Consider the following 12,257-nt stretch of genomic DNA (forward strand, 5'->3'; position numbering starts at 1 on the left):
AAAATCAGCAAAGAGTTTCTAAGGATTAGAACTCGGGGTTGGTTTAATTGTACCAGCAAAACAGCTTGGTTTTGGTTGATTGCCAGAAAAAATTAACTAATTTTGGTTGTAAGCCTAAAAAACAACTGAGTTGTAATCATGTTTATAGATTATAGTGACATTCCCATAGGGGAAGCTTTGGAAAGTGATTATAGGAGGAGTTTGGCTCCGAACTATTATAAAATCTTGGTATTTGATTTATTTGTGCTTGCTCTTATTTTCTGAATTTATTTATCATTTATTTCGTTGTGCATACTTAAATTACATATTAGTGTTAATTAAGATATGTTTAAGCTTATGAAAAGATTTGAAAAATACAATTCACCCCTCGTCCTCTTGGATTGTCATTTTGGGTAACATAGATAATATAGAGACCATCTAGGGTTGTATAGCACTCTGTGTGCAACTTGCGCCTGCGCCCCAAAAAAAAAATCCACAAAAAACCTCTACTACTAGCCAGGTCTAGAATGATAACTGTTATGATGTTCCATTATAACAGTTTCTGGTTGCCTCCAATATGTTGTTATACGTAATAGGAAAAAATAACATCTGTTTATAGCACATTATTGTGCTGTAACAACCGGTTACAACAAAAACACTTAATTTTTATTTGCCTTGTTTTCCTAATAAAATATTATCATTAATATTTAATTTTTTCTTCACTTCTCCATCCAAAAGTGTTTGTAAGTACAGTCAGAGCAAATAATATCATTATATTTTGTAATTGCCTATTATACTCATCATTATAACAATCATTGTAGAAATCGTTGTTAAAAAATTAAGGTGTTAAACATTCAAAAATGATTTTGGTGGGCTTCTATTGCAATGGTCTGGGTTAAAATCACCACTTGTTCTAAAAGCTTAAGCTAGTAGGATGAAATAGAATTATTTATATATTTTATATTTTCTTACATTCTCCCTCACATGTGGGCCAGACTTTTCTTTAATGGGTGAGCCCAACTTGTAAAATTTTTAATAATTGAGTTAAAGAGTGCGAAGACAAAGTTCGAACTCAAGATTTCTGCTCTAATACTATGTTGAAATCACCACTTGTCCCAAAAACATAAGTTTATAGGATGAGGTAGATTTATTTATATATTTTTATATTTTTCTTACACTCCTCCTCACATGTGGGCTGAACTTTTTTTTTTTTAATAGGTGAGCCCAATATGTGAAATTTTTTAATAATAGGGTTAAAATTACCATGTTAAAATCACCACTTATTCTATTAACTTAAACTTTTGGGAGAAGAAATGATTTCAACAGTCTGATATCATTATTGAAACTTTGACTGCTTTTTTTTTATTAAAAAAGGGGTAATTGAATAGACCACCAATCACTGCCTCAGTCCCGTGGGCCAAGTGGCAGGATGGGGATACAGAGACAAGCCTAACGGCACTAAACAGAAGGGTAAACAGCAGATCATGTAGATTACAGGTTCATCATTAGTCCAACAAAAATAAGCCAGTTTCCTCCCTAGTCTATTAACCAACAGAAACCCAAACAAGAATGGATATTTGGCAGAAGCTTGGCACAACCTCAAGTCGTGTATGGAAGAATCAAAGCGTCAAATGCCCTCATCTTCTCTGATGAAAACAACTTTCTCCAAATATGGGCACATCTTACCTATGTTGAAGCCATAAACAAGGTACTTACAGATGCAAGTCAAAATCTGCTACATCATAGACAACAATCATAAGCTAGAAAGCACATGCCAACACCATGGTTCACCATGTCCAGGCTAAGGCTGATCACTTGTTGAGATAATGAAAACAACCAGGTTGAGCAACAAACAACTATAGTGTAACTACAAAAATACAAAAAATAAAAGGAATCTAAGTGTATGAACGTATCTGCACTCCTAGTCTTTTTCATAACCTTTCTAACTGCATGTGGTTTGTGGTTAGCCCTAGAAGAGTCCGTGCTGAAATGTCAACTATTCGCACGAGGATTATGGCTTGAGTTTTACCTGATAATATTTGCAATAAACTAAAATCTTATCTAAAAACCTAGCCAAAATGTATGTTTATGGTCCTCATCCTTGTTCAAGTGCCTATATTCTTCTAAGTGCACAATCAATAGTGGACTAAACATACCCCTTCACACAAAAACAGTATCAAAGTCTAGTTGGTTTACCGTCTACATGTAATTAGGAGACATCACATGATGAGCCTCTTGGGGGTTACTCATAAGCTTATAGTGATTTTTATAATTGGATTAGATTGTTGCCCAAGGTGACAAACCAAGAGGGGGGGGTGAATTGGTTTCTCTTAATTTTAACTATCTTACTTATGTTAATTGATGAGTTAGTGGAATTAAACAAATCACAATACAAACAACAAGAAGTATAGTGGTTCGGTGCTCTCCTAAGCACCTACGTCCACTCCCCAAGCGACCCCTTGGAAATTCACTATAATCCCGCGGATTACAGTTGGATTGTTTTCCGGGCTCACAATCCAAAAACCTTTACACTTTGGTTTTCCGGGTTCACCAAAAATCTATGTTGGTTTTACGGGCTCACCAACGAACCTATGTTGGTTTTCCGGGCTCACCAACCAACCTTTACAATTGGTTTTACGGGTTCACCAATCAACCTATTCCGTTGGTTTTGCGGGCTAGCCAACTAACCTTTACAAGGAGTTTAATAAACAAAGTAAGAAGATTTAAGCTCCTAGATGAGCAAATATAACAATATAATCTACAAAGAAAAGTTTAGAGAATAGTTATCGCTTGATGTGACTTCTCTCTTCTTTGTCAAGGATGCTTCACTCTTCAAGGGTGGATGGAGCTCTTAATGACTCTTGGAATCTGCTCAACCACTTTCTTTTGACTCTTGAATGAAGCACTTGGATGAAGAAGATTAGGGCACTTTGTCTTTCTTGTGTACTCTTTGATATTCTTGCAAAAGGATGTTCTCTCTGATGAATAGTGCCACTTTAAATAGTTTCCTTCATCCATTGGACAAGCTCCAATGGTTAGAATTCAAAAACTAGCCGTTACTCACTGTTGGAAGGACAAAAAGTACTTCTGCAGAACTAGCCGTTATGCTTCTGCCCGTGTTTGGGTCTGCTCAACCTGTCCTTGGGTCGACCCAACTTTCACTTGGGTCGACTCAACCTTTCCTTGGGTCGACCCTCTCAGAACCACAGAAACTTACAATTCAGTCTTCCTTCACTTGGGTCGACTCAACATTTCTTTGGGTCGACTCAAGGTTCAGTTGGGTCGACTCAACTTCTTCTTGGGTCGACCCTCTCAGAATTTCCAGAGAACCTTTTCTGTCATGTATTCTGTCATTGTCTTTGGGTCGACCCTCTCAGTGTTTGGGTCGACTCAAGCTTGGGTCGACTCAACTTCATCTTGGGTCGACCCTCTCAGTATTTCCAGAGAACCATTTTTCTGAGTCTTTGAGAGGCTTGAGGTTTGGGTCGACTCATGCTTTCCTTGGGTCGACCCAACTTACTGTTCATCTGTGCCATTTTTGCAGAAGTGTGCCAAATGCTTTCTTGATGTGCCGGGGTCGACCCAATCATCCTTGGGGTCGACTCAATGCACACTTTGCTGCAACTCAAGGTTAGATTCATTCATATAAACAATGAAATGCATATTTATCTTGTTATACAAATATACTGAGAGTAACAGACTTATAAATGAAGTATCGAATTAACTTATAACATACTCTCGATTATTGCTTGTTAATCATCAAAATAACACTATCATCCTCATAGATTCTTTCCATGGTTAAGATATTAAGGTTTAAATAGAAAGAGAGTGTGAGGACTTGTGCGGGCACATTTTTAATTTGATATTAGCTATACACTGTGAGCATCTTGGGTACTTAAGTAGTACGAAAAAGCTCTAAATGATAATTTCTGGTTAGGTTTTTGGGGTGAGGTTGTGGGTTCTCACAAACTCTCTCCTTCCTTCCAATATTGACAATTAATTGGACCTCAACTATATATATGACAAATAAATGCTCAAATGATCCAAGCAAGCTCAATATACTAACTAGCAAGTTCAGGTGGAGCAATTGAAACCTAACAGATAATTCATACAAATCTAGTATGGATACATGCAATAGAATCAAAAAAAAATAGTTCAAGTCTAAATTACCTCAAGTCAATATCTATGTAAATAGGAACTATCTTGGTCTAGTTGCACCGGGTAGGCCGTGAATACATGTCCGCTAGCACATGAAGCCATGAGTTCATGAGCATATGAGACTTGCAGATAGCCTCCATGGTAGTCTGAAATGAAACAAAATGGCATGGCTCATCCCAACATGACACCACATTAGTGATCCAAGTAGACTGGCTTGGTCCATCTGTTTGCGAGGCCAAACCAAATATTTTCCCGGTGGTACGTTAAACGGAATCCTGGATCAGTATGGGTTGTTAGGAATAGACTTGGTATGTGTATGTCACATCAGGTCGAATCTGGGAAGGCCAACCCTTAACCAACAGTCTCTGTAAAACCCAGTTGGTCCGTCCCACCTGACATGACCATGGTTTTACTTTTCCACTGAATGAATAATTGCTGCCCCAGATCAGCCTCCTCAGTTGTCTGCCCGCAGGCGACCTCTCCTGCGGAAAAGCCTGTTCCCAGTAACGTATGCTTAAATAGCACCTGATCCACATCCCAAACCGCTTGGGCCACAGCATGTCGTTGGTTCGAGATCCAAGCCTTAGTTTCACTGCCATCTGATTAAATTTTCAAAATTCGAGCTGGTCCGTATGAGGATCCGTGCGGACGTGTATTTAGTCCCACATCAGTTATTCGCTGGATAGATCTTGAATAATTATAGAGGATCAAGGAACCCAAATAGTAACTTTCGGCTAACTATTTTGGATGAGATTCTGGGTTGCTACAAATGATATCAGAGTGGATCCGGCCCATAACTTATGTGGATTAGGGGACACTGTAGCACGGATCCATTGGGGTTGACCACGGACCGATCGTGGTATTTGTGATTAGATTTGAATGGATTTGAACCCTTAGCCTGACGAGAACGTCAGGGTTTGAATGGGATGAGTATGTAAGGATCCGTGCGGACGTGTATTTAGTCCCACATTGCTTTTTCTCTGCTCGGCTTGACCATCCAATTGTTATCGGAGCTTGGTTCTGTCTAGTCATGTTTAGGAGGCGGCAAAGTTTCCATGTTGGTTGTGAGTTGTTTGAATCTGATCGTGCCACATAATTGTGCTCATTGTCAGCTTCGGATTGCTGGTATCCATCTCAAGATTTCAAACCTACTGTCGAAATGTGAAACACTCGAAATCCCACACTTCAAGTACTATGGACTGTTTAGAATTCATGGTCTGTCATTCAATTTTTAATGACGCCACTCCTTACGCTGCACATGAGCCATGTGCAATCTCTTGTGTAGGGAGCTTAGAGGTCATGATCTCCACTAGGAGTTTGGTAAGCAGGGGTTATCATCTGAGTCGCGCACTTGGCAACATTTGGACCATTCACTATTTTATAAAAGAAGTAGTGACAGAGTCCTTCCAGGCTGCACACATATTTCGGAAAGTAATTAAATAGAGCTGCTGATTGGATTACTTCTTTTGTCGCTCGACATTCTGGATTCATCTGGACTAGGGCTGATGAGATTCCTTCCTCTTTAGTTCATTTTCTTTCTGCTGATTTAGCTGGTTGTACTCATTTGAGAGTTATATGAAATGCCAATTTAACAACAAAAAGAAAAAAAGAAAAAGAAAAAAAAAATGGTGATCTCTTGCTTCTTTCTCTTATGCACTGTTCTTCTTTTGCGAGTGCCTATGTCCGGGATCCAAAGCCTTTTTGCCCTAGGTAGCCGTTAGGGAGAGCTTCCTTCCCCCTGTTGTAGTAGGTATGTCTTCTTTGTCTCCTCCCTCCGTTAGGTCGTCCCTTAGGTAGCTTGCACCCAAGAGAACTAGGGAAGCCATGTTGGAAAGAGTTTGTCTTTTTGGGGCCGACCTAGATAGGATTAGAAGGACTTAAAGCATCCCAGCTTCCGTAAGATTTAGGTTGACTTCTGGTCTTCGAGCAGACGACAAACCATCTACCACTATATGAGGATACCCTTAAGGTAGGGTTCAGAATCCCCATTTACCCACTACATACATACTCGACCTGTTGGAGACCCATCATCAATAGGCTTGACAAGATGCACTTACTGAATCACTGGGAGGAGGAGACTATCATGTTTGTGGGTTGACTGAGAGTGCTGAGGCTTGATCAACTCTTCTCGAAAACCTAGTCCAAGCTAGCTTCACCGACCTTGGATCCTCCGATACACCACTATCAGTTTGGTTTTCTGCTTTATTTATTTTTTTTCTTTATCTCGATTTATGTTGCCTCACTGAGTTGATTTTTGTTGCAGAGCCAAAGATGGCCCTATGGAGGGAGGATTTGGTGAAGGTTGCCAGGAAGCTAGGAAAAGGGAGGCAGAAGGCACCTTGGTCAGGCCTTCCTCCAAAAGACCGAAGCCACTTTCTCCTGCATCTCAAGAGGAGTGTCGATTTGAGCAGCATCCTGCACAATCGTGAGATATTCAAATTCTGTTAGTTTGTGAGGAGGGTGTGCTGCAATTCTCTGATTTTGATCTTGTTCACCGAACGAGGAGTGAGCTCCAAGCTTCATAGCTAGGAGCTTCGCAAGGTGAGCCTTCTGGGTTTCAGGCTCACTGTGAGGTGGCCTACTGCAAGAAGACCTTGGGATCTCAAAAGTCTGGCAGAAATTCTAGCTCCAGGGTGTTGAAGTTGAGTTTGAAGGCATCGAAGGCCAAACGGGCCGACTTGGTGACCAAGAGATCTATCATAGATCACTACAAGACGACCGATGCCATTTGTTGGATAAAACTCTCTCTCAGGGACCAAGCTAAGATGGGGGAGATGCAAATTTCCGAGCTCGGGCTCCTCACGACCCATGTGGCCATGATAGTGGGTGTCAATCCTCTTTTTCCTTCTCATATTTAAGTGATTTGAAGTTGAAGCATTCTGACAAGCTTTTGTGTTGGCTGCTTGCGGCGTCAAGGCCTTCTGAGATAGCTTGTAGACTGTGGGACCTTAGTTGGATGAGGCCTATATTAGGATAGAGGAGGCCATGGATAAAGTCAAAGAGGCCACCATAATGGCAGAAGAGGTGATGGAGTGTGAGGAGCAACAGCAAGCTCGGGCTAAAGAGGCACGGTAGAACCTGGAACAATGCGACTTCTACTTTAGGCGCCTCAAGAGAGAGAATTTCTTCTTAAAGCTGCAGACTGCTGCCTCCGATGAGAAGGTGAAGGATCTCAAGGCTAAAATGACAAACATAGCAAGGCAAGCAGTCCTCAACTACAAGAGCTTGAGAAGTTCGTGGACGAACTCACACGAGTTGGGAGCTACTCCTACATGGTGGGCTTTGAGTTCAGCCGCGAGCAAGCTAGAGTCCTTTTTCCAAGGGCAAATCTTGATTTCCTGGATGCCTATTGCAGACTCAAACTTTTGAGATAGGAGCTGCAAGGACGTTCATTTGCTGAGCTTCCTCCAGAGGAGCCGACGTTGCGACAAAGAAGTGGCGATAGCTTCGAGCAGTTTGGGAGGGTGTGGAGGGTACTCGGTGCAGATGGGGTATATCTTAAGGATGACTCTTCTACGGTGATTGACTGGATACGGGGAGTGGATAGATTTGGAGATAACCACGCACTGATTTGGATGACCCGCAGATTGGTTAGGAAGATAGATTCCTTTAATGCAGCACATGTGTATCGGGAGGTGAATAGAGCTGTCGATTAATTGAAGTGTTTCTTTCGTTGCCCGGCATTTTGGAGAGGTTATCTGGACTAGAGATACTGCTAATGTTGCTGGCTGTACTCATTTAAGAGCTATATGAAACGTTGTTTTTATTCCAAAAAAAACAAAACAAAAAAAATAAAAAAGAAAAGAAAAGAAAAGAAAAGTGGCAGTCGTAGTAGAGCCTTCCGCTAGGGAACCTTGGGTTGAGGAACCTGCCTCTGGGGCGCCAGCCGCTAAAAGTGCGGTCATTGAGGAGCTAGCTGAGGGGCTAGTGCCTGAGGAGATTGCTACACTGATGGCAGCTAAAGAGCTCATACTGAAATTGACCATTGAAGCAGTGGGGGTGCCTGATGAGGGAACCACCAAAGGCTAAAGTTGCTTGCCTCTCCAATTAGTTTGGTGTTCTTTTTGCCAATGTAATCCTTAGCCCTTGGGCCATCGTATTCCCTTCTTGGAACAAATCTTTTTCTAAGCATCAATATCCTTAAATTAAAATAATCAACGCATTACAAGTGACTTCCAACTGAGTGGCCGTAGGAAATATTTTCCAATAAACAATCGTCAAAACAACAACCTGCGTGTCTCTTAAGCAAAGCAAGAAAAGAAAGGAAAATAACAGCAGGGGCTTTCACGCTTTCACAGAAAAGTGGAGAGCCACAGGACGCCTCTTTTTCGAAATTAGGCGAGAGCGCGCGTGTGATCGCAGAGCCAGGAGAGCAACCCAGCAATTTAAAACCCAAAAATTGGAGACAGAGAGACGCAACCACCGATCCCATCTCGCATTACGCCCCCAAAACAAACAAATCCAGTGCACACCAACCCCTTTCCGTTAATTGCCTATTTTATATTTATTAAATTATTATTATCCTTTTCATAATCTCCTCTTATACGTAAAAAAATATACTACTACACGTACACTTATTGTCTTTTTTCTACGCTCTTTTCAGGCGTTGCAAATGGGTTTCGAAGGCGGAAGATTCCGTTTTGAATCCGGAAGCGGACGGTCAGAATCGCGCGATGGCCTCGGCGAGCTTCACGATCTTGAGAGCAATCTCCGGCGGTAACTTCACCGGCGGCCGCTGAGGCGCTCTATGCCGGCGGAAATCGAGGCTGAGAGTTTCGGAGACGTCGTCGGAGCTCCAGCCGGCACGGCGGAGAGAGTCGGAGCAGCGGTCCGCCTTGAGGAGTAGCGCGTCGAGCACCGCGTGGGTGTCGACCGCCACGGCCTCGCCGTCGTCATCGAAGAAGCCGGAGGCGGCAGACACGTGAACCATCTCGCGGACGTCCGATTCTCCCCAGCCGCCCTCTCTCAGGATCGAGCCGATTCGGTCCAGGTAGGTCTCAACCCAGTCCGGCAGCCGCGGCGGCGGCCGGATCTCGACGAACTGCTCCGGATCGGGCGGTGGGGGCGACCAGGGGGAGGAAAATGCAGACTCGTAGGAGGAGGTTGAGGTGGTGGAGGAGGAGGAGTTGCGGCGGCGGCGGTCTGAGGCGGCGGCATCGCTCCAGAACTCTATCCAGCGGGGGGTCTTTCCGGCGACGGAGGGGATGACGAGGTTGTCGGAGTTTGATGGCTGGCGGAGAAGGGAGGGGGACGGGGAGTGGAAGGAGAGGTCGAAGCCGCAGCAGAGGAGGCGGGTCTCGTCGACGAGGAAGAACTCGCGGCGGAAGAAGTCGGAAAGGTCGAAGCCGCAGCACAGGAGGCGGGTCTCGTCGACGAGGAAGACGGGGCTGCCGGCTAGGCAGGGGCGGCAGGGGATGTAGAAGCAACCGAAGAGGGGGAGGAGGAGGGGGGCACGGCGGAGGGCGGCGCGGGCGAAGCGGAGGGCGCGGTCGGGGTCGGCGGGGCGGGGGCCCCAGGAGCGGAGCCAGAGAGTGGTGCGGGCGATCTGGAGGGAGACAGCGGCGATAGGGAGGTCGAGAGAGGCGCGGAGACGGGGAAGGGAGCGCCAGTCGGGGAAACCGGGGGCGGTGGGGAGGCCGAGGGCGAGGACGGCGCGGAGGTCGGGGGGGAAGGCGAAGCTGAACTCGGCCTCGAGGCGGGTGAAGTCGGCGTCGGAGAGGCCAGGGTTGACGGGGACGGCGGAGGACTTAAGCTGGGAGATGACGGCCTCGGCAAGCGGGGAGAACGAGAGGAGGCCGCTGCGGGAGGCGGAGGCGGAAGAGGGGGCAGGGGCGGCACGGGTGAAGAGGCGGCGGAGGCCGGCGGCGTGGGCGTGGGTGAGTCCCGCCATCCTCCGGTCGACGTCGACCATGGTGAGCTGGTGGGATGGTTCGGTTATGGTTCCGGCGACCTCGGCGGGGTCGGTCTGCTAAGAATTAAACGGAAATCGAGAGAGACGAGAAGAGGGTTTTCGTGGGAGGAAGAGAGGGTGCTGCGGAGTGGGTTTATATAGGGGAGTTGGAAGAGAAACAGAGTACGAGTTGGGACCACCCAAGAAATCTTCCCTTCGCTTGCGGTTGCTACAAGAGCTTTCGGGAGATTTAGCATAAAGCCCTTAAAATGGAACTCCCGTGGTGCACCGCTGGGCGCAGTTATTAATCTTTCCGCATGACAAGCGGGATGATAATGGAACGGAAATAAAATTTTACATAATAAAAAAAATTAAAAATCAAAAATGGAACAAAAAATAAAGGTACTATACTAATTATGTGGTATGAATTGGCACTTCAATTGCTGAAAAAAATAGAACCGGTTTCGTTTGGTGTCTTATTAGCTTCAATTGCCATCACACTAAATTCAAGTTCAAATTTTTTTTATGTGTTGAGATAAATAAATAAAAAATATTTTTTTAAAAGTCTAAAAAATAAAAAGTAATTTTTCCACTTTCCTTGTTTTTACACAATTTCAGAATATTATATTTTTTCCTTTATTATGAATGAATTATTTTTTTCTGAATTTTCATTAATTTTTCTATTTTTTTTGTGTATGACTTTCTTTTTTCACATGACTTCATATAATTATTATGAATTTTTTATGCATGATTTTTTAAATGCACATGGTATTTTTTTCATTTATGAAGGTTCCTTTCTATATGATTTTTTTCCTTTTCGAAGAGTCATACTAAAAATTTAATTTACTCAACAAGAAAATATTACCAATGAATTACTTTTTCCCTTCCTTCTACCTATGGAATTTCCAAAATAAATAGTATTTTTTCCTTTTTTCAAAGAATCTCATTAAAAATATAATTTAGAAAATATTACAAATAAATTAGTTTTTCAATTTTTGTACATTTATTTTTCTTTGCATGATTTTTTTCCTTTTTGAAGAGTCCCATTAAAAATTTAATTTACTCACGGAGAATATATTATGAACGAATTAATTTTTCATTTTCTTATGCATGTACAGTTCCCAAAAAAATGAGAAGCAGATATTTTTCCATTCTGAAGAATTCCACTAAATATCTAATTTATTTTGAATTTTTTGTGCTTGTCAAGAAAATGTTATGAACAATTTTTTTTCCTTTTTTTGTGCTTGTGGAGTTTCCCAAAAAAATTAAGATTATTTTTTCAAGAGTCCTACTAAACATTTTATTTAGAAAATATTACGAATGAATCATTTTTTCTTTTTTTATGTGGAACTTTTTTGTGCATACATTTTATTTTGAATGAATTTTTCCCCTTTTTAAACCACTAAAAATATAATTTATTTTAATTAATTACTTGTTTTTCTTTTCTTCCTTTTCTTTTTGTGCATGGACTTCCTAAATTTATTAAGAAGTGGTTTTTTTTAAGTGAAAGAAAATATATGCAAAATTTTTCTTTTTTACATGACTTCCAAAAATAATTAAGAGGAGTCGATTCTTCTACGATTTTCTTTCTAATTTTTCTAATTTTGGAGAGGGGTCAAATTTTATCTCTTATTTCTATTTAATAGGTATAGAGATAAAAGGTCCTAGTGGTGGTATGTCATATTAAAGCCTAGAATATAGACAGTGGAGACAGTGAACAAAAGAGTCTGGAGCATGATTAAGAGGTTGGTGGTGGGAGCTCCTGACTTATCTAGGATGGTCAGGAGATCTCCAGTTCAGCAGATTGATGGAGGATGCATCTAGAGGATGCGCATCCATCCCCACATGGGGGTGTTTGCCTACTAGAGGCATGCTGTTGCAGCGGGGAGTAAGAATTTCTTCAGTCTATGTAGTATGCCTAGAGGTGAAGGATTCTATCTACCATACTCTCATTGAGTGTCCGCGAGCCAACCAGATTTGGAGGTATGCCTCGGCCCACCCCGACTAGCGGCAAGGGTGAACGTCCATCGAGGACTTCTTGTGCTTCCTGGAGGCCTCAGTGTGGCGACCCGTGCTTGAGAAGACAGGAATATGTGCTGCCTGCCTAGCCTACCACTATTAGCTGAATAGGAATGCCCAAGTCTTCGATGATGGCAGCTCTCACCTGAAGGTGGTGGAGACTCTATTGTATGCAATGGAGATTCTCGGCACTATTGAGGCATCGCCTGTT

The 12,257-nt window shown here is 42.8% G+C and overlaps 1 protein-coding gene across 1 annotated transcript; it reads right to left on the reverse strand.

Moving 5' to 3' along the window:
- Positions 1-6,624: 6,624 nt before the first annotated feature.
- LOC103707798 (uncharacterized) lies at positions 6,625-10,267 on the reverse strand. Its single transcript, XM_039122299.3, has one exon. It carries the CDS (start codon positions 10,046-10,048, stop codon positions 8,798-8,800), a length of 1,251 nt encoding a protein of 416 aa, XP_038978227.1. The 5' UTR covers positions 10,049-10,267; the 3' UTR covers positions 6,625-8,797.
- Positions 10,268-12,257: the final 1,990 nt, after the last annotated feature.

This window comes from Phoenix dactylifera, chromosome 7, assembly GCF_051530095.1.
Source record: "Phoenix dactylifera cultivar Ajwa chromosome 7, Ajwa_hap1_PhDact_Kaust_v1.1, whole genome shotgun sequence".
Classification (NCBI taxonomy): domain Eukaryota; kingdom Viridiplantae; phylum Streptophyta; class Magnoliopsida; order Arecales; family Arecaceae; genus Phoenix; species Phoenix dactylifera.

Coding starts and splice junctions, on each gene's coding strand:
- LOC103707798 (XM_039122299.3), bottom strand. CDS start 10,048: ATGGTCGACGTCGACCGGAGGATGGCGGGACTCACCCACGCCCACGCC.